Source organism: Microcaecilia unicolor, unplaced genomic scaffold (assembly GCF_901765095.1).
Source record: "Microcaecilia unicolor unplaced genomic scaffold, aMicUni1.1, whole genome shotgun sequence".
Classification (NCBI taxonomy): domain Eukaryota; kingdom Metazoa; phylum Chordata; class Amphibia; order Gymnophiona; family Siphonopidae; genus Microcaecilia; species Microcaecilia unicolor.
Window position 1 is genome coordinate 14,009 of NW_021963368.1, and position 23,897 is coordinate 37,905.

At 44.8% G+C, this 23,897-nt stretch overlaps 1 protein-coding gene across 1 annotated transcript in view; it reads right to left on the minus strand.

Annotated features, from left to right (window-relative positions):
• The window catches only part of LOC115459254 (cytochrome P450 4B1-like), a 51,872-nt gene that overhangs the window by 7,910 nt on the left and 20,065 nt on the right, over positions 1-23,897 (minus strand). The window contains exons 6-9 of the mRNA XM_030189110.1: positions 18,458-18,609; positions 16,333-16,439; positions 13,236-13,426; positions 8,087-8,220 (exon numbers count right to left, since the gene is read on the minus strand). Coding sequence (XP_030044970.1) covers positions 8,087-8,220; positions 13,236-13,426; positions 16,333-16,439; positions 18,458-18,609 — 584 coding nt within the window. The remainder of the gene's footprint in view (positions 1-8,086; positions 8,221-13,235; positions 13,427-16,332; positions 16,440-18,457; positions 18,610-23,897) is intronic.

The window sequence follows — 23,897 nt, forward strand, 5'->3', positions numbered from 1 at the left end:
CAATTGTGTGGGTGAAGACAGACAGCACGGAGAGGTGCGGGTCAAGAGCAGACAGCACGGAGAGGTGCTTGCTGACAATATGCATAATTTTAAAGTACCATTACAACAAGCTTTACTGAAAAACTATATCAAAGATAAAATTAAATGTAATTAAAATCCCTAACTAACTATCAAGGAATACTGATGACATTGTGATCTCAACCCTGAGAATGATATTACCATTACTAAATGTACCAAAAGACTGTGCAAACTAGTGTTGAGTATTGTAAAAGCACTCTCTTCAGTTCTTAGACCAACAAGTCCTTAATTATCTAACTATATAAATGACAAGTGACCGACTCACCCGCAAATGCGCAGTACAGCCCGAACGTTGAGAGAGGAAAAGTCCAAGCCCCGCCTCCACAAGCTCCAGAACCAGAAAGGAGGAAGAGTCAGAGGCGGGGCGAGGGGCGGAGAGTACAGAACAGGCCCGAACGTAATGGAGGTTGCCGAAGCACCAACCTCCACCCTCCTCCCCAACATTGCCGCCGCCACTCCCACTCCCCTCCATGCCGGGCCCCCTGCACTGACATGACAGCGCCTCTCACCTCCATGTGAAAGCGTTGCAGGCAGCAGAAGATCGATCTTCTGCTGTCTGCAGCGCTTTCACACGGTGGTGAGAGGTGCTGTCATGTCAGTTAAGGGGGCCTGGCACGGAGGGGGGAGGGAGCGGCGGCGAGGAGAATAGCTGGACATGGGGGGAGGGGAGGGGAGAGAGCAGGGTTGGTGGACGGGGGGGGAGGGCAGGGGAGACTGCAGGGTTGCTGGACATGGATCAATGGAGGGGAGGGGAGGGCAGGGGACAGAGGAGGGTTGCTGGACATGGATCGATGGAGGTGAGAATTATTAAATTTAGAACAACAAAAAAACTCGCCCGTTTTAACGGGCTTAACGGCTAGTAGGACAATATCCAATATGCGAACTGATATAATATAGTAGCTTGCAACAGACTCATGATATGAACTCCTCCATAGGATACCGCAATTTCCAATATCATTCTCTTGACTGCAAAAGACCACAATAGCTAGCAATGAAGAGGAAAGGAATCCAAATCTCACCGTTCAACCCTCACCTTCAACTTGAGTGCTCCAAATCTATGAGAATTCCAGAGCGTTATTAGGTACGATAACAAAAACCTATTCAAGTTCCATCTTCTGTCTTTTTCTTCTGTGTTATAAGAGGAGTCTGATTTATTCTTTTAAACATGCCAGTAACTCCTGAGGCAGGCAGCAAGGCCGAAACATGGTCCCGTGTCGAGTCTTTATGGTTACGAGTCTTTGTGGTTACACTACAATCAATATATATTGAAGAACCACCCAAGTGTGTTTGGAAGGTCTATCAACGAACTCCACTTCCCTTCCTCCAGCCATCCTGAAACATTAGCACATGGCCATTAATACTTAAAATACAAAAAAAGGCATGTCCACGTGGGAATAAAAATGACCTTAGTGCATGGGAAAACCCGCCTAAGTGTGTGCTAAGGCCACTTTTTAAATCGCAGCTTAGCCAAAGTTGAATCTTTTTCAAACCATAAGAGATTTGCTGCATAATACTTGGACCATTGGGCATCGTAGAGTAAAAGGGACACTCAGGGAGGACAAAACCATAGTCATGAGACTAAATGAATTCTTTGCTTTGGTTTTTACTGAGGAAGATATAATGGAACCAACCTAGAAATGGTAAGGGCTGCATTTCAATAAAAATTTTAATCGCAATTAATTGTGCGATTAAAGGTAAGTTATGACTTGCCTAGAGTCACAAGGAGCTGCATGGGGGGAAAAAAATAACATACTTTTAAAAATAACAGCCCTAAATATGTTAAATACATTAAATACATTTACTTGAGAACCAAGTAAACTCCGTAATAAAGAAAATGTTTTACTCAATGTGGAAACTCAAAAGAATAAAATCTTTCTTCCCAAGGGAAATATTTCGAAACCTAATACAATCAATGGTCCTAAGCCATACAGACCACTGCAACAGAATCTATGAGGGATGTAAAGAACAACTCGCAAAAAAAACTCCAGACCGCCCAAAACACAGCTGCCAGGCTGATAGTTGGTAAAACACGCTTTGAAAGCGCCAAACCCCTCCAAGAAAAGCTACACTGGCTCCCAATCAAAGAACGGATCATCTTCAAAATCTGCACCTTGGTCCACAAAATTATCTACGGCATAGTCCCAGGATACATGATAGACCTCATAGATCTACCAACCAGAAACAGAATCGGATCATCACGATCATACCTAAACTTACATTATCCAAATTGTAAAGGACTGAAATACAAAAGAACTTATGCATTCAGCTTCTCCTACCTAAGCGCACAACTATGGAATGGACTCCCAAAAGCTGTGAAAACAATCCATGACCGCGGAATACTACAAAAGGGCAATACTAAGAGAGATTCAGTTCCTTACAAAGTGGATGCGAAACGGGAGCTCGCTGTAGAGCAAACCGACTGGAAAAGAAAAAAAATGCCCAAATAAAAGATAAGTGCAAAGATTGCGGATATATATACTGTAGAACTGCGTTATAAAAAAAAGGTAGATTAGACTGATGAGGATTCCCGCATGGTAACGCACTGGTAGGGTGAAAGAACCAGCGGCATAGCGGAGCGGTGCTGTTCAAAAGAAAATGAACGGCACCGGGGATCTGAAGTCTGTTTACCTCAAAAATAAATAACAATTAAAAAAAAAAAGACTTTGTAGGTGTATATAGTTTGCTATAGAGTTATTAAATTATCAAATTTATTGAGCAAAGTACAGGTGGTTTAATTGAAAAAAATAATACAAAATACAAATTGACAAATTACAGGTGATGATTCAGATGATTTCAAACTAATCCTGGTGAACCTGGAAGATATACTAGACCAAATCAACAAGCTAAAGAGCAGAAAATCACCTGGACTGGATGGTAAATACCCCAGAATACTAAAAAAAAAAAAAAAACCCTTAAAAATGAAATTACAGATCTACTATTATTAATCTATCATTAAGGGCCCCTTTTGCTACACCTCTCTAGTGATTCCTGGCACAGCAAATGCAACGCAGCCCATTCAAATTGAGGTGGGGTCAGGGAGGAGCCGGGAGCTATGCAGTAATATTCAGTGTTCGGTGTCCGCACAGCTAAGTGACCAAACAGGACCACGTAAAAAAGCAGCCCAAAATTTGATTGCTTAGTTATGTGGGATGAGAGAGAAAAAATGACAGCGGTACTTACATAGTAACATAGCAAATGACAGCAGATAAAGATCTGTACGGTCCATCCAGTCTGCCCAACAAGATAAACTCATTTACATGGTATGTGATACTTTATATGTATACCCGAGTTTGATTTGTCCTTGCCTTTCTCAGGGCACAGACCGTAGAAGTCTGCCCAGCACTGTTCTTGTACTAAACGTTCTGAAGATTCTGGAATCCTAAAGAGTTACAAGGTTCTGGAATCCCAATTAGTAGCAACATTCCATGTAGAACCCCAAAGAGTAACATAGTAACATAGTAAATGACGGCAGATAAAGACCTGTACAGTCCATTTAGTCTGCCTAACAAAATAAACTCATTTTACATGGTATGCAATGGGTATTTGTCCTTGCCATTCTCTGCCCAGCACTGTTCTTGTACTAAAAGTTCTGAAGCTAACGTCGAAGCCCCTTAAATTTACACTTCAGCCCATCCCTTATCTATTCAGTCACGATCAGGGTGTAGACCGTAGAAGTCTGCCCAGCTCCCGTTTTGTTTCCAATTACCGGCATCGCCACCCAATCTCCGCTAAGATTCCATGGATCCATTCCTGCTAAAACAGGATTCCTTTGTGTTTATCCCACGCATGTTTGAATTCCATTACCGTTTTCATCTCCACCACCTCCTGCGGGAGGGCATTCCACATATCCACCACCCTCTCCGTGAAAAAATACTTCCTGACATTAGTCCTGAGTCTGCCCCCCCTTTAACCTCAGTTCATGTCCTCTAGTTCTACTGCCTTCCCGTCTCCGGAAAAGGTTCGTTTGCAGATTAATACCTTTCAAGTATTTGAACGTCTGTATCATATCACCCCTGTTTCTCCTTTCCTCCAAGGTATACATGTTCAGGTCAGCAAGTCTCTCCTCGTACGGTTTGCAACGCAAATCCCATACCATTTTCGTAGCTTTTCTTTGCACCGCTTCCAGTCTTTTTACATCTTTAGCAAGATACGGCCTCCAAATACATGCTTAGCAAGATACGGCCACTTGTACTTATGCAGGTCCCAGACAATATTCATCTGGGACACACATTAAGTACGAGTGGCCAGCAGCAGTCCAGTCAGATCCAGATATTCAATGTCAGTTCCCGGACAGGCATCGACTATCCAGGTTTGATGATGGTCAGTGTTTACAAACCTGCTGACCACCGCTAGTTGAATATTGACCAGTAAGTGTTGGAAACTTATACTTTATAGCTTACTTCTGCCTGTATGTAGTCAATGATGAAACTGTCCCATGTTTTTGCCTGAAGAATCTAAATTTAAATTAAGCCTTGGGTGACTCTCTTTATAATGGTGGTTAATAAATCCCAATAAATAAATAAACCCTTAGGTTCAGAGCGAACGTTCTGGCCTGGAGTGACAAACTGAGTGCAAGAGGAATGGATTATCTGTGCCAGTGACCTTCCAGTGAAAGCTGGTTCTAGCCCTGACCTTTATACAAATTTTAAAAATGTACTAAAGTTACCCACCTGATGCTCACAGGGCAAGACAAGGTTACACATTAAACTAAAAGTGTTAAAAGTAAGTGGGTGAAAAGCAGCAATGGTGACATCGCTATACACAACAGCCCTTTAAAAGTTGCAGTTACAACAGACTTGCTTGGAATGGAGGAGTGGCCTAGTGGTTAGAGCACTGGTCTTGCAATCCAGAGGTGACCAGTTCAAATCCCACTGCTGCTCCTTGTGATCTTGGGCAAGTCACTTAACTCTCCATTGCCTCAGGTACAAACTGAGATTGTGAGCCCTCCTGGGACAGAGAAATATCCAGAGTACCTGAATGTAACTCACCTTGAGCTACTACTGAAAAAGGTGTGAGCAAAATCTAAATAAATAAGTTGCCATAGTTTGTCTGAATAAACTCAAAAAGCCAGTGCTTGACAAGTGGGGAATCCCCCCCCCCCCCAAAGATACCATCTATTATGCCATGCCCAGTATAATACCCTCAGTGGCATCTAACAATACCAGTCCACACCTAAATATGCAACCCCCCCCCCCCCCCCCAGGTATTCCTCTCCACACCAACAAACAAGCAAAGGGGCAATTTTGTGATTCACACTTTCCTATGGTGGTGTCCATGTTGATCTGCAATAATCAGACTAGATCATAAACAATCTTTCTGTTCTTTGACCGTTAGCTTTCAGTATTTGTCCCCTTTAAAATGGCAACAGCATTTGAACAAGTTATTTGGTTGTCTGATCTGAGCAGCAAAATATAAGTTTAGTTTTACCAAAGGCATTTATGTTTAAAAATGACAAGAGGAATTTAAAGCAGTTTCTTGGATGGCCCTCATGGAGTATATCTAACCCACCCTGGTTTTTATGTGGTGATGTGATGAGGTTAGTTTAAGACAACTGTAATTACTACAGTGATTTGATATGGTCATTACAGTCAAATATACTGGCTTACAAGTGGTTTTGCAATAAAGTAATATACCTCTGAAATATATAATTAATCAAGCTCTTCACATGGCCAAAGGATTGATAAGAACATAAGAATAGCCATACTGGGTCAGACTAGTATCCTGCTTCCAGCAGTGGCCAATCCTGGTCACAAGTACCTGGCAGAAACCCAAATAGTAGCAACATTCCATGTAGAACCCCAAAGAGTAGCAACATTCCATGTAGAACCCCAAAGAGTGGCAACATTCCAGGTAGAACCCCAAAGAACAGCAAGATTCTGGAGTCCTAAAGAGTAATAAGATTCCAGGCAGAATCTCTAGGAACATTTCATGCTACCAATCCCAGGGCAAGCAGCAGCTTCCCCCATGTCTATCTCAATAGCGGACTACGGACTTTTCCTCCAGGAACATGTCCAAAATTTTTTTTTTAAACCCAGATAAATTAACCACCATTATCACATTCTCAAATTAACATCAAAGTAATTTATAAGTTCCCTGTTCCTCATGCCTTTTGTTATAATAGATACCTGAATAATATGTGGCTTAATCATTTTTTTTGCAGTGAAAACGTGAAAGATTCTCTGGTTCAGTTAACCACTAAAGAGAACGTAATGAGGAATACTCGTTCCATTTATGTGTAGAATTGATAAACCACACATTCGAAAAGTCATCATGAGGGAAAATATTCTAATGAAGTCACAGAACAAAACCATAAAATCAACAGCATAATATTCAACAAAGAATCGACGTTAAGGAGTCCTTTTCATAAGATGCGGCAAGCGTTAACGCGTGCTTACCGCAGGATAAAATTCACTAGCTAAAGGTGTGCTCAGCCATCCTAAAGTACTTTTTGCACATGTGCGTGATACCTACGTGCTACAAAATAATTATTAGTTTTTAGCACTGGGTCAGGTCTGGGGGCAGCGAGTAGGCATGTTCCGTGCTAATCGGTTACGGCACCAATTAGTACGTGGTTAGAACATGAGCCTTTTCTGCCTACATTATAGGTGTCGGTAAGTGCTCACGCACTAATGGGAAAATTAACGCATGGCCATTATTGCAGAAATAGAAAAAAAATCGGCCATTTCCCAGCAGCGCTTAAAGTGGCCTTAGTGTGCAGGAAAGACCCGTACTGGGGTTATCACAGGCCACCTTTTAGCCCTAGGTGGCCAAACAAAGACACAGGAGAAGGTAGAAAACAAGGGGAAGAGGGAAGCATAGAACCACAACACACAACCAGAAACTTCAAAACAGAATGCAAGAGGTAGTATGTTCTTAAAAAAAGGGACAGTCATGCTGAAAGATCTGGAAGAGGCTAAGTATAAGAGTAGGCCAAGATAGCACTGAAAACAACCCACAAAGTATTAATATGCCCCCCCCCCCCCCCCAACAAAAACAGCCAAGCTTTAAGCAATGACTGCATGCTAACATAGTAAATGACAGCAGATAAAGACCTGAACGGTCCATCCAGTCTGCCCAACAAGATAAACTCATTTATGTGATACTTTATACCTGGGTTTGATTTGTCCTTGCCATTCTCAGGGCACAGACCTAGATGTCTGCCCAGCACTCTTCTTGTACTAAAGGTTCTGAAGATTCTGGAATCCTAAAGAGTTACAAGATTCCGGAATCCCAGTTAGTAGCAACATTCCATGTAGAATCCCAACTAGTAACATAGTAAATGACAGCAGATAAAGACCTGTACGGTCCATCCAGTCTGCCCAACAAGATAAACTCATTTTACATGGTATGTGATACTTTATACCTGAGTTTGATTTGTCCTTGCCATTCTCAGGGCACAGACCATAAAAGTCGGCCCAACACTCTTCTTGTACTAAAAGTTCTGAAGCTAACGTCGAAGCCTCTTAAAATTTACACTCCAGCTTATCCATATCTATTCAGTTATGATGAGGGCGTAGACCATAGAAGTCTGCCTAGCACTGGAACTGGTTTTGCTTCCCAATTACTGGCGTTGCCACCTAATCTCCGCTAAGATTCCGTGGATCCATTCCTTCTAAAAAGCATTCCTTTGTGTTTATCCTAAGCATGTTTGAATTCCGTTACCGTTTTCATCTCCACCACCTTTCTCGCAGAATATTTTCTCACTAATCACACCATCCAGCCGCAGTTGTACCGCGTGGCTTTCTGCATCAGCATCTTCCGTGCGTCTGCAGTGCCGTTATTGATATTCTCTGTGGCCTCGTTGTCATGACAAGTCAAATACATGAATTGTGACAGTGATAATTAAGTGCATTCAGACCTGAAAAATAAACCAATGTATATTGAAAAAAAAAAAATCAGAAAAAGATAGAAATCAGAATCGCCATTATCTCAGGAGAGAACCTCTCTCGGATCAGACAGTAGTTTCAGTTTCACCTCTATAGATAAGGATTAATACGATCAAACCAACCTGCAGGGACGGAGCGCCCGTCAAAGAAGGTGATAGGTTTGGTGAGCTCACGGGATATTCCAGGGACCGGTGGGTAAAGGCGGAGACATTCCTTGATGAACATTGTGGTGTGGGTCATCTTACTGAGGTCATCCCTGAAAGAAATGCAGAACAAGGGATAGCTCTATGCGAGGCACAGAATGTACAATTAAAACACTCCAGTATCAGGAACATCTCTTCTGGGTGGGATAATGATTTGTAACTTAAAGAATCGTTCTAGCCTAACTGCATCTGTTTTTTTGAAAGCATATCATTTCTTACTGCAGTAACTCTCCAGCCTTCTGAATTTGGATCAGGTGCCATTCCTGTTTTTAGATTAAAAGGAACGTACTACATTCAAAATTTGCACTCTGGTTCATAAAATTATTTACGGAGAGGCCCCGGTCTACATGTCAGACCTCATAGACTTACCACCCAGGAACACTAAAAGATCAGCACGCACATTCCTGAACCTCCATTACTCCAGCTGCAAAGGATTAAAGTACAAATTAACATATGCATCCAGCTTCTCCTACATAAGCACGCAGCTATGGAATGCATTACCACTCGCCATGAAAAAAATACGCGACCTAACTAACTTTCGGAGATCACTGAAGACCTACCTGTTCAACAAGGCATACCACAATGATCAATCCTAATTCCAGACAACGAAATGCAAGCCTGAATTGAATGCGACCTAACTCTCTATACTCGACTACCAAAGCCTACTCTACCATGAATGAACTTTCAACGAAATACCACACTCTCTCTTATTCCTAATATGAACTCTTTATACTTGACTGCTTAATCTACTATCCAGCTTATAATTGAAAAAGAAAAACGCCTATATTGCGACCCAAATCGGGAGATAGACGTTTATCTCACAAAAACGAATAAAGCGGTATAATCGAAAGCCGAATTTGGACGTTTTCAACTGCACTCCGTCGCGGATGCGGACAACGTTGATGGGGGCATGTCAAAGGCGTGGTGAAGGCGTAACTGGGGCGTGGTTATCGGCCGATCAGAGATAGGCGCCTTTCGCCAATAATGGAAAATAAATATGCGTTTTTAGCAAGAATTTAGGGCACTTTTCCTGGACCCTGTTTTTCCACGAAAAGGGCCCCAAAAAGTGCCCTAAATGACCAGATGACCACTGGAGGGAGTCGGGGATGACCTCCCCTGACTCCCCCAGTGGTCTCAAACCCCCTCCCACCACAAAAATATGCCGTTTCACAACTTTTTATGTTCACCCTCAAATGTCATACCAACCTCCCTGGCAGCAGTATGCAGGTCACTGGAGCAGTTATTAGGGGGTGCAGTGGACGTCAGGCAGGTAGACCCAGGCCCATCCCCCCCACCTGTTACACTTGTGCTGGTAAATGGGAGCCCTCCACACCGCCCCCCAAACCCACTGTACCCACATGTAGGTGCCCCCCTTCACCCCTTAGGGCTATAGTAATGGTGTAGACTTGTGGGCGGTGGGTTTTGAGGGGGATTTGGGGGGCTCAACACCCAAGGGAAGGGTGCTATGCACCTGGGAGCTCTTTTACCTTTTTTTTTTGTTTTTGTAAAAATGCCCCCTAGAGTGCCCGGTTGGTGTCCTGGCATGTGAGGGGGACCAGTGCACTACGACTCCTGGCCCCTCCCACGAACAAATGCCTTGGATTTATTTGTTTTTGAGCTGGGCGCTTTCATTTTCCATTATCGCTGAAAAACAAAAACGCCCAGCTCACAAATTGTCGAATAAAACATGGACGTCTATTTTTTCCCAAAATACGGTTCGGTCCGCCCCTTCACGGACCCGTTCTTTGAGATAAACGCCCATGGAGATAGACGTTTTCGTTCGATTATGTCCCTCCACGTCAATCATGATCTTTAATGTAATACCATTTGTATCTCTCACTCCGGAATGGCGATCGCCATGACGGAACAACGTAAGCCACATTGAGCCTGCAAACAGGTGGGAAAATGTGGGATACAAATGCAACAAATAATAATAATAATGTACACTAGTTTGTTACTCTTTTATATACCTCTACTAGAAGGATACTAATTTACCTTCTCTTTCCCTTAAAATTGTTCCCATTAATAGACAAGGAAGTGCACTGAACTACATCCACAGAATAAATCTGAACAAGTTTCTACCTATCTCCCAATAAATCTATCTGCTTCCTAAATCCCTCAGAACAGGTATTAAAAAAAAAAAAGAGTTGGGACTTGGTAGCATCTTCATTTCCTTTGATCCACAGGCACAAAAAGCTCCTACACTTGAAATAAGGCAAAGCAACACTGTGCCCCTAAAATTGCAGCTCCCATTACAGCTATTGCCTCTGTCCAAACTGAAAGCTTGGTCCAAGGCAAGATTCTGGTTTCATGAGATATATGTATCCACATTCAATCTATCAGGAAAGAAGTACAAGAATTAAGAGAGGAGGTGGCAAAACTAAGAAGCATCTGCGATAACCAGAAATTCAGCCCAGAGATGCATGTTGAAATATTGGAGGATCTCCAGCAAAGGGACAGAAGATCTTTGTGCAGAAAGAGGACAGCTGGACACAAGTCACCAGACCTACAAAAACCAACCCTCCAACTCCGTCTTCTGTTGAACTGATGAATCGGTTCACAGCCTTGGAGGCAAAAGAGCCGAAAACATCTCAAGAACAAGAAGAGACAATGATCGTTAATCACAAAGCCGCTGGATTGGTGGCCAATAAGAAGCGAAAAGGTAGTTGTTTATTTTTTTATTTGGATTTTGCTCACACCTTTTTCAGTAGTAGCTCAAGGTGAGTTACATTCAGGTACTCTGGATATTTCTCTGTCCCAGGAGGGCTCACAATCTCAGTTTGTACCTGAGGCAATGGAGGGTTAAGTGACTTGCCCAAGATCACAAGGAGCAGCAGTGGGATTTGAACTGGCCCCCTCTGGATTGCATGAGCGGTACTCTAACCACTAGGCCACTCCTCCACCCTCACCTCACCCTATGCTTGGAACAACCTTCCTGAGCCCTTACGCCAAGCCCCCTCCCTGCCCATCTTCAAGTCTTTGCTTAAAACCCACCTCTTCAATGCTGCATTCGGCACCTAACTCTTACCGTTCAGTAAATCCAGACTGCCCCATTTTGACCGCCACTATCGGACCGACCATTCACTTGTCTATTAGATTGTAAGCTCTTTGAGCAGGGACCGTCCCTCTATGTTAAATTGTACAGCGCTGCGTAACTCTAGTAGCGCTTTAGAAATGTTAAGTAGTAGTAGTAGTATTTAGATTAATGCAATTGCTGGGATGGGGTGATTATTGACCAGCTGATGACAGTGGAGGAATTGCATAGTGGTTAAAGCAGTGGGCTGAAAAGCACTCAGGTATACATTAAGCCTCTCCCCTACCCCTTCCAGGACAGGGAAATACCTACTCTTACCTGAATGAAAGTCATCTTGAACTACTACTGAAAGAGGTGTGAGCTAAATCTAAATAAATAAGCAAGGAAACACAGCCAGAACCTGGAGGGTAAAAATCAAGCTGTAAAAAAACATCCAGAGCAAGAAAAAGAAACTAATCCCTGGGTGGAGCTAAGCAATAGATAAACTGCAGGCCCCACCTCAGAAATGGCCTAGAGCAGCGGTTCCCAAACCTGTTCCACCAGTCCGGTAATCAAGAGAAATCTGTAGGTGATGGGAGGCCATGCACACAAATCTAGCTCATGAATATTCATTGCAGATATCCTGAAAACCCAACAGACTGTGGGCTCCCTCAGAAGACGTTTGGGAACCACTAGCTCAGACAATAGGAATTAGCAGAAGAAATCAGAGAAAATGTTTCTTCACTCAATGTGTAATTAAACTCTGGAATGCCTTGCAAGAGAATGTGGTAAAGGTGGTTAGCTTACCACATAAGCACCGCCATACTGGGAAAAGACCAAGGGTCCATCAAGCCCAGTATCCTGAGCCCTGAGCCCCTACGTCTTGCCCCATCCTTGGCCACCTTTAAATCTAGACTGAAAGCCCACCTCTTTAACATTGCTTTTGACTCGTAACCACTTGTAACCACTCGCCTCCACCTACCCTCCTCTCTTCCTTCCCGTTCACATTAATTGATTTGATTTGCTTACTTTATTTTTTGTCTATTACATTGTAAGCTCTTTGAGCAGGGACTGTCTTTTCATGTATGGTGTACAGCGCTGCGTATGCCTTGTAGTGCTATAGAAGTGATAAAAAGTAGTAGTAGTAGTCTCTTGTAACCAGAGCTAATATTGTGATGTCATAATGCCTCAGGCCACCAATAAGAGCCCTCATCAGTGATGTCACAATGGCTTGATTGTCCTATACTTGGCTTACTTTTATTACATAGCTCTTTGAGCAGGGACTGTCTTTCTTCTATGTTTGTGCAGCGCTGCGTACGCCTTGTAGCGCTATAGAAATGCTAAATAGTAGTAGTAGTATCCTGTCTCCGACAACAGCCAATCCAGACTTCAAAAACCCCACCCAAAAAAAAAAAAAAAATGTTCAATGGACTTTTCCCTCAGGAATCTGTCCAAACCCCCCTTAAACTCCGTAAGGCCAGCTGCTGTCACTACATTCTCCGGTAACGAGTTCCAGAGTCCAACCACACGCTGAGTAAAGAAAAGCTTTCTCCTATTTGCTTTAAATCTACCATATTCTAGCTTCATTTTGTGTCCCCTGGTTCTATTCTTGTTTGAAAGTGTAAACAAAGGCTTCACATCTGTCCGCTGTACTCCGCTCATTATCTTGTAGACTTCTATCGTATCCCTTTCTAGGTCTGCTAACTGGCTAAGTAACCACATACATTTAGGAAGACAAAACAGCTGTTGTAACTGTAAGTGGCGAGTTAACTGAGCACCAGTCCAAATAATGGCCTGCGCCTGGTTAACAGCCAGGTCAGCAGTCTTACCTGGATATTTAACGCCAGGATCTGCACTTGCCCAGGCATTCAATACCGGGCTTAGCCCAGCTGCTTACCTCTGTGGGCTGAATATCGACCCCTATAATTTAGCTCGCAAATGACACATTTACGAGCGAAAGGTTATAGAAAGGGGCAACAAGTGTTTTTCCCTCTGTCTATCATGCAGGGAGTCCTCTTGGGGAATCAGACAGATTAAAGCAGCCATTTCTCTCACCATTCCACCGTGTCACGATCCCCCAGAATCTCTTGGATTTCCTCCCTGCATTTTTCCTGGTGCTCTGGGTACTTGGCCAAGCAGTACAAGATCCAGGAGATGCCACTGGCTGTGGTATCGTGACCCTCAAACATGAAGGTGTCCACCTCAGCACGGAGATCCTTACTGGAGAGGCCTTCGCCGTTCTCATCCTGGGTAAATAAGAACACACTGTCAAAAGGGGTTAAAAACTCCCATGGCAGCTCCCACCAATGTATGAGTGGACAGAAGCACACCGTGTTGAGCTGATTTTCACAAAAATGCTACAATACGCATTTTCAGTGCCTTATGCACAGCACAATTATAAGCACACTAGTAAAAAAGCCCCGTTTCTGATGCAAATGAAACGGGGGCTAGCAGGGTTTTCTTCTGTGTGCATGTGGGAGTGTGTGTGTCCCTGCCCTCTGCCCTCTCTCCCTTCCCCTGTGCTGTCTGTCCTCTCTGTCCCCTCCCCCCTCGGAGTCGAGTCCTTCAGTGTTAAGTTTCCTGCTGTGTTTGTGTTACAGAGATAGTGAGGGCTTCTGCCCTCTCTCCCCTCCCCCCTCTGAGTCCTTCACTGTTACAGAGAGAGCGATTTGATTTCGTGCTTTGCTGTGTTTTCCTTCACTGTTTGTGTTACAGAGAGAGCGAGGGCGGGGCAGACACTCATGGGGAAACCGGATATCTCTCCCCCTTCACACTTCCGGCTGGAGGCTTCATTTAGAACGTTGGTGGTGCCTTTTATATATAATAAGCACCGCCCTACTGGGAAAAGACCAAGGGTCCATCAAGCCCAGTATCCTGTCTCTGACAGCGGCCAATCCAGGCTTCAAGAATCTGGCAATCCTCCCAGAAAAAAAAATTAATAATGCTCGATGGACTTTTCCTTTAGGAATCTGTCCAATCCCCTCTTAAACTCCTTAAGGCCAGCCGCTGCCACCACATTCTCCTGCAACGAGTTCCAGAGTCCAACTACACGCTGAGTAAAGAAAATCTTTCTCCTATTTGTTTTAAATCTACCATATTCTAGCTTCATCTTGTGTCCCCTGGTTCTATTGTTGTTTGAAAGTGTAAACAAATGCTTCACATCTGTCCGCTCTACTCTGCTCATTATCTTGTAGACTTCCCTCATATCACCCCTCAGCCGCCTTTTCTCCAAGCTGAAGAGCCCTAACCGTCTTAGCCTTTCCTCATAGGGAAGTCGTTCCATCCCTTTTATCATTTTGAAAAATAAGTGTACTTCAACGCTGTGATCAAATCCCCTGTACTGTTCTGAATAGCGCTGGAAAATTAGCGCCGGAACAGCATGGGGGATCAAAGCCCTCATGATCAAAACTTATAGCATGCAAATTTGCGTATGCTATTAGATTTGATCATCGGGGGGTCTTCTGTGGGAGGATTGAGCGTGGGCATCAGTGGCGTAGCCACAGGTGGGCCGGGGTGGGCCAGGGCCCACCCACTTAAGGCTCAGGCCCATCCAACAGTAGCACACATTTACTACTACTACTACTACTTAGCATTTCTATAGCGCTGCCAGGGTTACGCAGCGCTGTACAAGTTTAAACACAGGGAGGGACAGTCCCTGCTCAAGAGAGCTTACAATCTAACGGTAACAGACTACGTAGTCAGTGTAGGTAACAGGAATGGGGAAGGTGGTTAGGCGCCAAAAGCAAGGGAGAAGAGATGGGCCTTGAGTAAGGACTTGAAGATGGGCAGGGAGGGCGCATGGCGTATGGGCTCAGGAAGTCTGTTCCAGGCATAAGGTGCTGCGAGGCAGAAGGGGCGGAGTCTGGAGTTAGCGGTGGTGGAGAAGGGTACAGATAGGAGTGATTTGTCCTGAGAGCGGAGGTTACGGGTGGGAACATACGGGGAGAGGAGGGTAGAGAGGTAATGGGGGGCAGCAGATTGAGTGCACTTGAAGGTCAATAGAAGAAGCTTGAACTGTATACGGTATACGGTAGTGGTAGCTGGTGGGGATCCCAAGCTCCATCAGCTGAAGACTTCTCCCTGATGGTAACGAAAATGCTACTCTCCATGATACCAGCACCTGCACATGCTCAGTTTTCAGCACATGCCTGCTGCAGACTGCCAAGGTGGAAAGAAACGTTTTCCTGCCAACTGAGATATTTTTTTGGTTTTGGGGGGGGGGGGGGGGGGGGGAGAACACTTGGTGCCCACCCACTTCTTGCCTAGGCCCACCCAAAATCTGTTGTCTGGCTACGCCCCTGGTGGGCATCCCAAAGAAGTTCTTTGACAGGACCAGTAAATCAGCCTTGTGCCCACCCTTTTGCCCCTCTGTCTTACAACCCAACTTTCTTGCTATTCTTCCTCCTCTTTAAGGCCAGCACCGTGACCACATTCAAAAATATATGATTGCAAGGCTAGCGTTTCCTGGCACCGATGTTGCAATGCATCAAATGAGCATTAGGAAGTGATGGTAGTGCTACCATATGCTTTGAACGTGCTCTTGGGATCTGACCTTAAAACTCTAGAACTCATTGCCAGAGAATGGGGTAAAAGCAGTTAGCTTAGCAAGGTTTAAAAAAAAGATTTGGACAATTTCCTAAAAGAAAAGTCCATAAGCCATTATTAAGATGGACTTGGAAAAATCCACTGCTTTTTTCTAGGATAAGCAATATAAAATCTGTTTACTCTTTTGGGATCTTGTCAGGTACTTGTGACCTGGATTGGCCACTGTTGGAAACAGGATACGAGGACTGATGGACCTTCGGACTGTCCCATTATGGCAATGCTTATATTCTAAGAGAAGGAAGAATAGTGGACAGCTGTAGCACAAAGATTTCACCACCCTACCTGGCCAACCTAATTCTCTCTTCAGCTGTTGGGCAGACTGGATGGACCGTGCAGGTCTTTTTCTGCCGTCATCTACTATGTTACTATGTTGGGGTGTGGGGATCTCAGCCACCCATGCAGCTTCATCTGGCTGGTTCTACTGGCTTTTCTGCTGCCCCTCGTGACTCCCTAGGTTCACCTAGTGGTAGGGCATGCCCTCCAAACCAACCTCTTAGTTTGCAGCTGAAAATGTTCTGAAAGATATACACATCTACTAGATACGTACCCTGGCACACAGGAGAATGTCCAGAAAATCCAAATGTCTCTTTTGCCGGATCTTTTCCAGTTCCTTTTCATTCTGAATGGTTTCTTTCCTCTGCTGGATCACTTTGTCTGGGTTAGAAATGATAAAATTGAGAGATCGCTGAATTAGCCAAGATTGGCTCACCGTGTTGCCAAAGCAGCAAACTCTAGACCTCTCCGGTTCATTCTACTGTTGGCTCGCTTTCAGGACTTGTAAAAGAACACTCTTGGGCTAGGATAATAGACGCCTACAGATAGCCCCAAATTTTGCTGTTAAGCTGCTGACTGGTTCCAGGAGATTTGAACATGTCACACCATTACTTCAGGAGGAACACTGGCTTCCTATCACTTCTCGGATAACCCTGAGTTTACAAGGTTCTTCCCACAGGATGTCCGCAGTACCTGTTAGACCTTTTGGTCTCCTATCTTCTTGCTCGGACTCTTAGGTCCTTTTCTCAGAACCTTCAGGTTGACCCCTCCCCCCGGGAGACAGCCCTACAAACTGTTCGAAACTGGTTGTTTATGGTTTCAGGACCTGTGCTTTGGAATGCCTTACCTACGAATGTTCGAATGTTCGGCAGGAGCTGAAAGTTTTTATTTACAGCCTGCTTTTGATCCTTGATCTTAGAGCCTGGTCTGCCTCCCTTGTCTCACTGTGCCTGGGAGTGACTTACTGGGAGTGGGAGCCTCTGGGATACGGTTACCATATTTGGTCCCCCAAAAAAAGAGGACACATGCCCTGCCCCACCATACCCACCTCGCCCCCTTTCACATATTCCCCTCCCCCCTGTCACACACCCCGTCACCCCCCCTTTCCTTACTCTACTGCCCTGGTGGTCTAGCGACCTCCTCGGGGCAGGAAAGAGATACATTACTGCCCGGTTACCGCATGAGACTTTACCGCTAGGTCAATGGTTGGCGGTAAGGTCTCAGATCCAAAATGGATGTATTGCTGCACGTCCATTTTCGGCAAAAAATTTTAAAAAGCCATTTTTTTGCAGGTGCGCTAAACAGGATTCTGCACAAGCCCAAAACACAGCTGGGCAGACTTCTACGGTCTGTGCCCTGAGAAAGGCAAGGACAAATCAAACATACCTATACTACCTCAGGCCATTTTTCAGCGCACCTTAGTAAAAGGACCCCCAAAACGCATTAATAAATAGGGTGCACAAACTGAATGCATGCTAAAGAATTATTATTATTAGCATTTGTATAGCGCTACCAGACGCACGCAGCGCTGAACACCTGACACAGAGAGAGACAGTCCCTGCTCAATAGAGCTTACAATCTAAAATAACACACACAGACAATTAAGGGCGAGGGAAGTACTGGGTGAGAAGGAACAAGGGGGGGGGGGCAAATGAGTAGTGGCTAGGAGCCAAAAGCAGCAGTGAAAAGGTGGGTTTTCAGCATAGATTTGAAAACAGGTAGAGATGGAGCTAGACGTACAGGCTCAGGAAGTCTATTCCAGGCATAAGGTGCCGTGAGGGAAAAGGAACGAAGTCTGGAGTTAGCAGTGGAGGAGAAGGAGGACGACAGGAGAGAGTTGTCCAGTGAGCGGAGTTCACGGGGAGGAATGTAGGGAGAGATGAGAGTGGAGAGGTAATGGGGGGCTGCAGAATGGATGAATTTAAAGGTCAGTAAGAGAAGTTTGAACTGTATGCGGAAGCGGACAGGGAGCCAGTGAATGCACATAATTAGTCATAATTAGCCTTCTGGAAATTACTAAAGACCAACCTGTTCAAAAAGACTTACCATAATGATCCTTCATAAACGACCTGACATCAAAACTCTACCAGAACCAGACAAAATCGAACTCTCTATACCCGTTTGCTTCAATCAATTTGTCACTAATGAAAGTTAATGCATTACCCCCTTATCTCTCACACCTGAAATGAACTGTTTATCTAACTTACTTTATAATTTATTTCAACATTTATGAACTTTAAATGTAATACTACTTCGTATTTCTCTTTTCGGAAATGGCGTTCGCCATTACGGCTTAATGCGAGCCACATTGAGCCTGCAAAAAGGTGGGGAAATGTGGGATACAAATGCAACAAATAAATAAATAAATAATGGAGGTAATGTGAAGGACTCCGAGATACCTGTATGCTCATGAGCCACTCTGCAGGCTTTCCGGAACCAGAACCCGTGGGGGCTGAGATGGTAAATGAGGTTATTGTGGTAAGGGAAGAAGCGAGTCCTCTGCACAATCAGATAGGAAAGGTCGGAGACAGCTTGAATGTAGGAGCTGATACTGAAAGCAAAGTCAAAGACGTTACCAGTGATGGCTGGTGCTAGGTGCAGCGTATTCCTAAAAACTTCATAGAGACGGGGGGGAGGGGTGTCTTTTTACAAAGGAGCGTAAGTGTCCATGCGCGCCCAATGCACACCAATTCTGAGTTACTGCTCGGCTACCGCGTGGCCCGGGTGGTAATTTCATTTTTTACACGTGTCCAATACACGCGTCAGAAAATGTTTTTATTTTCTGGCACGCAGGTGGTTAATCGGCATTTGGATGCGCGTTAACCATGACCACCCTGTTAACGCGCAAGACTTTACCAATAAGTCAATGGCTGGCAGTAAGGTCTCAGACCCAAAAATTTGCCGCACGTCCATTTTCAGCCCCCCCCCCCCCAAAAGGCATTTTTTTTTTACAGGTGCGCTGAAAAATGATTCTGCGCGCGCCCAAAACACGCACCTACACTCCCGCAGCCCATTTTTCAGCTCGCCTTTGTAAAAGGACCCCAGCATGAGCAAATCAGGGAAGAGGGTCAGCCTGGACTAGGGGAATGAGAAGGGGAAAAGATAAGGGGACAAGAAAGAGGGATACATGGCCAGGCTGGAAGGAAGTAGGTACAGAGAGCCTACAGAGATAGTACGTATTGTAAATTATTTAATTTTAGGATTCATTAAAGATTTTAGATATAATGTAATTTCTTTCCTTTTTTTTAAATTTCAGTTACAAACAAATTGTATCAAGGGAAACAAGCAAATGAATTAAGAAATGCCAATATAAAATATAATTCAGGAGTTAATTAGCATTCCTACTTGAAAGAAATTAGACCACACTAGAGAGAAAAGAAAACTGGTCTAAATACAATCAATAAGTAACAAAACATTATGAGTAGTTCCAGCATTATAAAGGTCCAGTAAAACGAAGGCTTCGCTATTCCAAGAGAACCAGCCCCCAGGGGCGTAGCGAGGTGGGCTGCCACCCGGGGAGGGGCGGTTCGCCGTTGCATCCCCCCCCCCCCAGGTGCAGCACGATGACATACCCCTCCCCCGACCCAGTGCCCATCCTCTTCCGTCCAACCAGCTCCCTACCTTTAAAAAAATATCGGAAAGCGAGGCGCAGCGCCTCGCACCTGCACGTAAAAGAAATGTGCACCGTCTCATCGGGCCTTCCCTCGCTCTGTTTGTCCCGCCCTCCGCTGACGCAACTTCCTATTTCCGCAAGGGCGGGACAGACAGAGTGAGACAAGGCCCGATGAGACGGTGCACATTTCTTTTACGTGCAGGCGCGAGGCGCTGCGCCTCGCTTTGGATTCCGATATTTTTTTTTAAAGGTAGGGAGCTGGTTGGACGGAGGAGGGTGGGCACTGGGGGGGGAGTGTCGATGCGTCGAGGGGGGGGAGCTGACAGGGAGCACCCCCCCCCCCCGAGCTGACACCCGGGGCGGACCGCCCCTCCCCCCTTGCTACGCCACTGCCAACCCCTTTACCCTCCAAAAAGAAAAGAAGCTGTGAAGGATCATAAAAAACATATTTAACATTATCTAACAAAATAATACATTTGCAGGGGTAATGTAGTTGGAACCAGGGCCACCAAGAGACCGAGCCAGGCCTGGGGCAGGGCCGCCACCGGGCCCGCCCCCCCTGGATCACTGCCAGGCCCCCCCAGGATCACTGCTGCCCTGCACAACTGGAAATACCTTGGCTGGCGATGGTCCCAAGGTCCCGCCAGCAGAACAGTCTTCTCCTCCACTCCAGCGCTGCTGTCCTTCACAGTTCTGCCGCGTGGCCTGTCCCTGCGGCTGCTTTTTATCTCGGGTCGTGCATGCTCAGTTTCAAAACCGAGCATGCGCGCATGAGGGAAAAACAGCCGCTTGGAAGGCAATGCGGCAGTCGACCGCGAAGAAGATGTCTTCTGCCTGCTGTATCTGCTGCTCCTTCGGGTCCTCCCCAGCCTCCAAGGGGGGGGGGGGGGCCCGGCGCCGGAGTTTTCTCTCTCCTGCTCCTTTCAGGATGCGATCACCTGGGTCCCGTCAGGAGCAGCAAAGAGAGAGAGAGAGACCCCGGTGCTGGGCTCCCCCCCCCCCCCTTGGAGGCCTGGGCCCAGGGAAGTTTGCCCCCTCTCTCGGCAGCCCTGGTTGTGAAGAAATAGCAGCACGGTTATGGATCTAGGGATGTTGTTAAAGGTGAAGGCTGACCAAACTGGCAGACAAGACTGTAGTTAGAATGGTACGTGCACAGGAGTTCAGGAAACAGAACATGAGGTAATAGACAAAGGAGCAGGGAGTTTCTGACTGTACAACACAAGGGAAAAAGATGATGAGTGAAAAGAATGACGTAATGTCTTATGAAAGGGCTTTGTATAGAAACGGTATAAAAGCAGCAGCATGATTAGTAAATCACGGAGTAGAGGAGTGGCCTAGTGGTTAGAGTGGTGGACTTTGATCCTGGGGAACTGAGTTGGATTCCCACTTCAGGCACAGGCAGCTCCTTGTGACTCTGGGCAAGTCACTTAACCCTCCATTGCCCCATGTAAGCCGCATTGAGCCTGCCATGAGTGGGAAAGCGCAGGGTACAAATGTAACAAAAATAAAATAGATACTATTGGAGATTCTACATGGAATGTTGCTACCATTGGAGATTCTACATGGAATGTTGCTATTCCACTAGCAACATTCCATGTAGAAGGCTGCGCAGGCTTCTGTTTCTGTGAGTCTGACGTCCTGCACGTACGTGCAGGACGTCAGACTCACAGAAGCAGAAGCCTGCGCGGCCACATTGGTGATCTGCAAGGGCCGACTTCTACATGGAATGTTGCTAGTGGAACTGAGTTCGATTCCCACTTCAGGCACAGGCAGCTCCTTGTGACTCTGGGCAAAGTCACTTAACCCTCCATTACCCCAGGTACAAATAAGTACCTGAGCCTGCCATGAGTGGGAAAGCGCAGCGTACAAAAAAAAAAAAAAATGTTTGAGACAGTTTTTAGCTGATATGTTTGTATATGCAAACTGTACTCCTATGAGAAATTTTTTAACTCCGTATACTCTATTGGTAAGCTAATAAATTACTTTTCTCATACGTGGCCTTGGTCTTTTGTCATTCCAATCTTTTCCCTGGATACGTATGAATATTGGGATGGTGGTAAAAAGACCTAAATCTTTATTACGGTTCAAACTTTCTCCCAGAGAGAGGACTTGCTCTCCTGGTGTGAGTTCATCTACAAACATCTGGGAAGATCGAATCTTCCCACCCATAAAAATCACATCCACCAACACAGGAGAATAACCGAAGTAGGGCTTTTTTGTCTCGCATAGTCAGAAAACTAACAGCTTCATACAAGACACCACAGACTTTCTGAATAAATTGAAACACAAACCGGGAAACCCTGGCAGACCAATCATATCAGGTATTGGCACACTCACGGAAGAAATATCTGGATTCATAGAGGGAATTCTGAAACCTCTCGTACACAAAACTAACAGCTTCATACAAGACACCACAGACTTTCTGAATAAATTGAAACACAAACCGGGAAACCCTGGCAGACCAATCATATCAGGTATTGGCACACTCACGGAAGAAATATCTGGATTCATAGAGGGAATTCTGAAACCTCTCGTACACAAAACTAACAGCTTCATACAAGACAACACAGACTTTCTGAATAAATTGAAACACAAACCGGGAAACCCTGGCAGACCAATCATATCAGGTATTGGCACACTCACGGAAGAAATATCTGGATTCATAGAGGGAATTCTGAAACCTCTCGTACACAAAACTAACAGCTTCATACAAGACAACACAGACTTTCTGAATAAATTGAAACACAAACCGGGAAACCCTGGCAGACCAATCATATCAGGTATTGGCACACTCACGGAAGAAATATCTGGATTCATAGAGGGAATTCTGAAACCTCTCGTACACAAAACTAACAGCTTCATACAAGACAACACAGACTTTCTGAATAAATTGAAACACAAACCGGGAAACCCTGGCAGACCAATCATATCAGGTATTGGCACACTCACGGAAGAAATATCTGGATTCATAGAGGGAATTCTGAAACCTCTCGTACACAAAACTAACAGCTTCATACAAGACAACACAGACTTTCTGAATAAATTGAAACACAAACCGGGAAACCCTGGCAGACCAATCATATCAGGTATTGGCACACTCATGGAAGAAATATCTGGATTCATAGAGGGAATTCTGAAACCTCTCGTACACAAAACTAACAACTTCATACAAGACAACACAGACTTTCTAAATAAATTGAAATTCTGACTATGCAGAGAAACTCTGCAAACGCACTTGTCTTGCATAAAAACAAGAAACCATGTTCAACTAGCCTGGTTTTTTTTTTTGGGGGGGGGTGCACTTACTGCATACATGTTTTTGAATTTGCAACTGTTTTTGTATTTTGTGATATAAAAAGGTTTAGCAAGGTTTTTTTTTTTTTAGTATTGAGCAATCCCATTTTCTTTTCATATATAGGGCCCTGTTTACTAAGCCGCACTGTAGGGACGCTAACATTTTGGTGCGTGTTAAAAATTAGCGCACGCTAATGCTAGAGACACCCATATCCGTGTCTCTACTGTTAGCGCGTGCTAAAAAGTTAGTGCGGCTATAGTGTAGCCTAGTAAACAGGGCCCAAAATTTATTTTATTTTTAACACATCTATACCCCACATTTTCCCACTAGTAGTAGGCTCAATGTGGCTTACACAAGACCGTAGGGCAAACTACAGTTCAGTAAAATACAATTAAACAGTGTAACAGTACAATAATAAACGTATAGGTATCGTGTAGAACAACAGAGATAACAAGAGTGAATAAAAAATGATAAGGTCCACGGATTTTGCCATAACAAAGAAGCAGTAAATTAGGTTGAGTCAGGAAGGTAGGCCTTCTTGAACAGGGTGGTCTTCAGTAATTTCCTGAAATTTAGATGGTTCTGAGTTGATTTTAATATTTTGGGTACTGCATTCCATAGCTGTGTTCCTATGAAGGAGAAGCTGGATGCGTAGGTAGACTTGTATTTGAGGCCTTTGCAGTCTGGATAATGTAAATTTAGGTAGGATCGGGAAAAACTCTGACTATCTAGATTGTGTGCTGACTAAGCAACAAGAAGCAGAGGGCGGGGAGGAGGGAGGGAGAGGGGAACAGGGGGGTGGAGGGAGGGGGGAAGGTAGGGGGAGGGAAGTAATAAAATAAAAGAATAAAACATGGAGGTCAGTAGACTGTTGGTAAAAGTTGTGAGGACATGTTCTGTTTTGTATTGTTACTGTTCATGATGTCTGTAA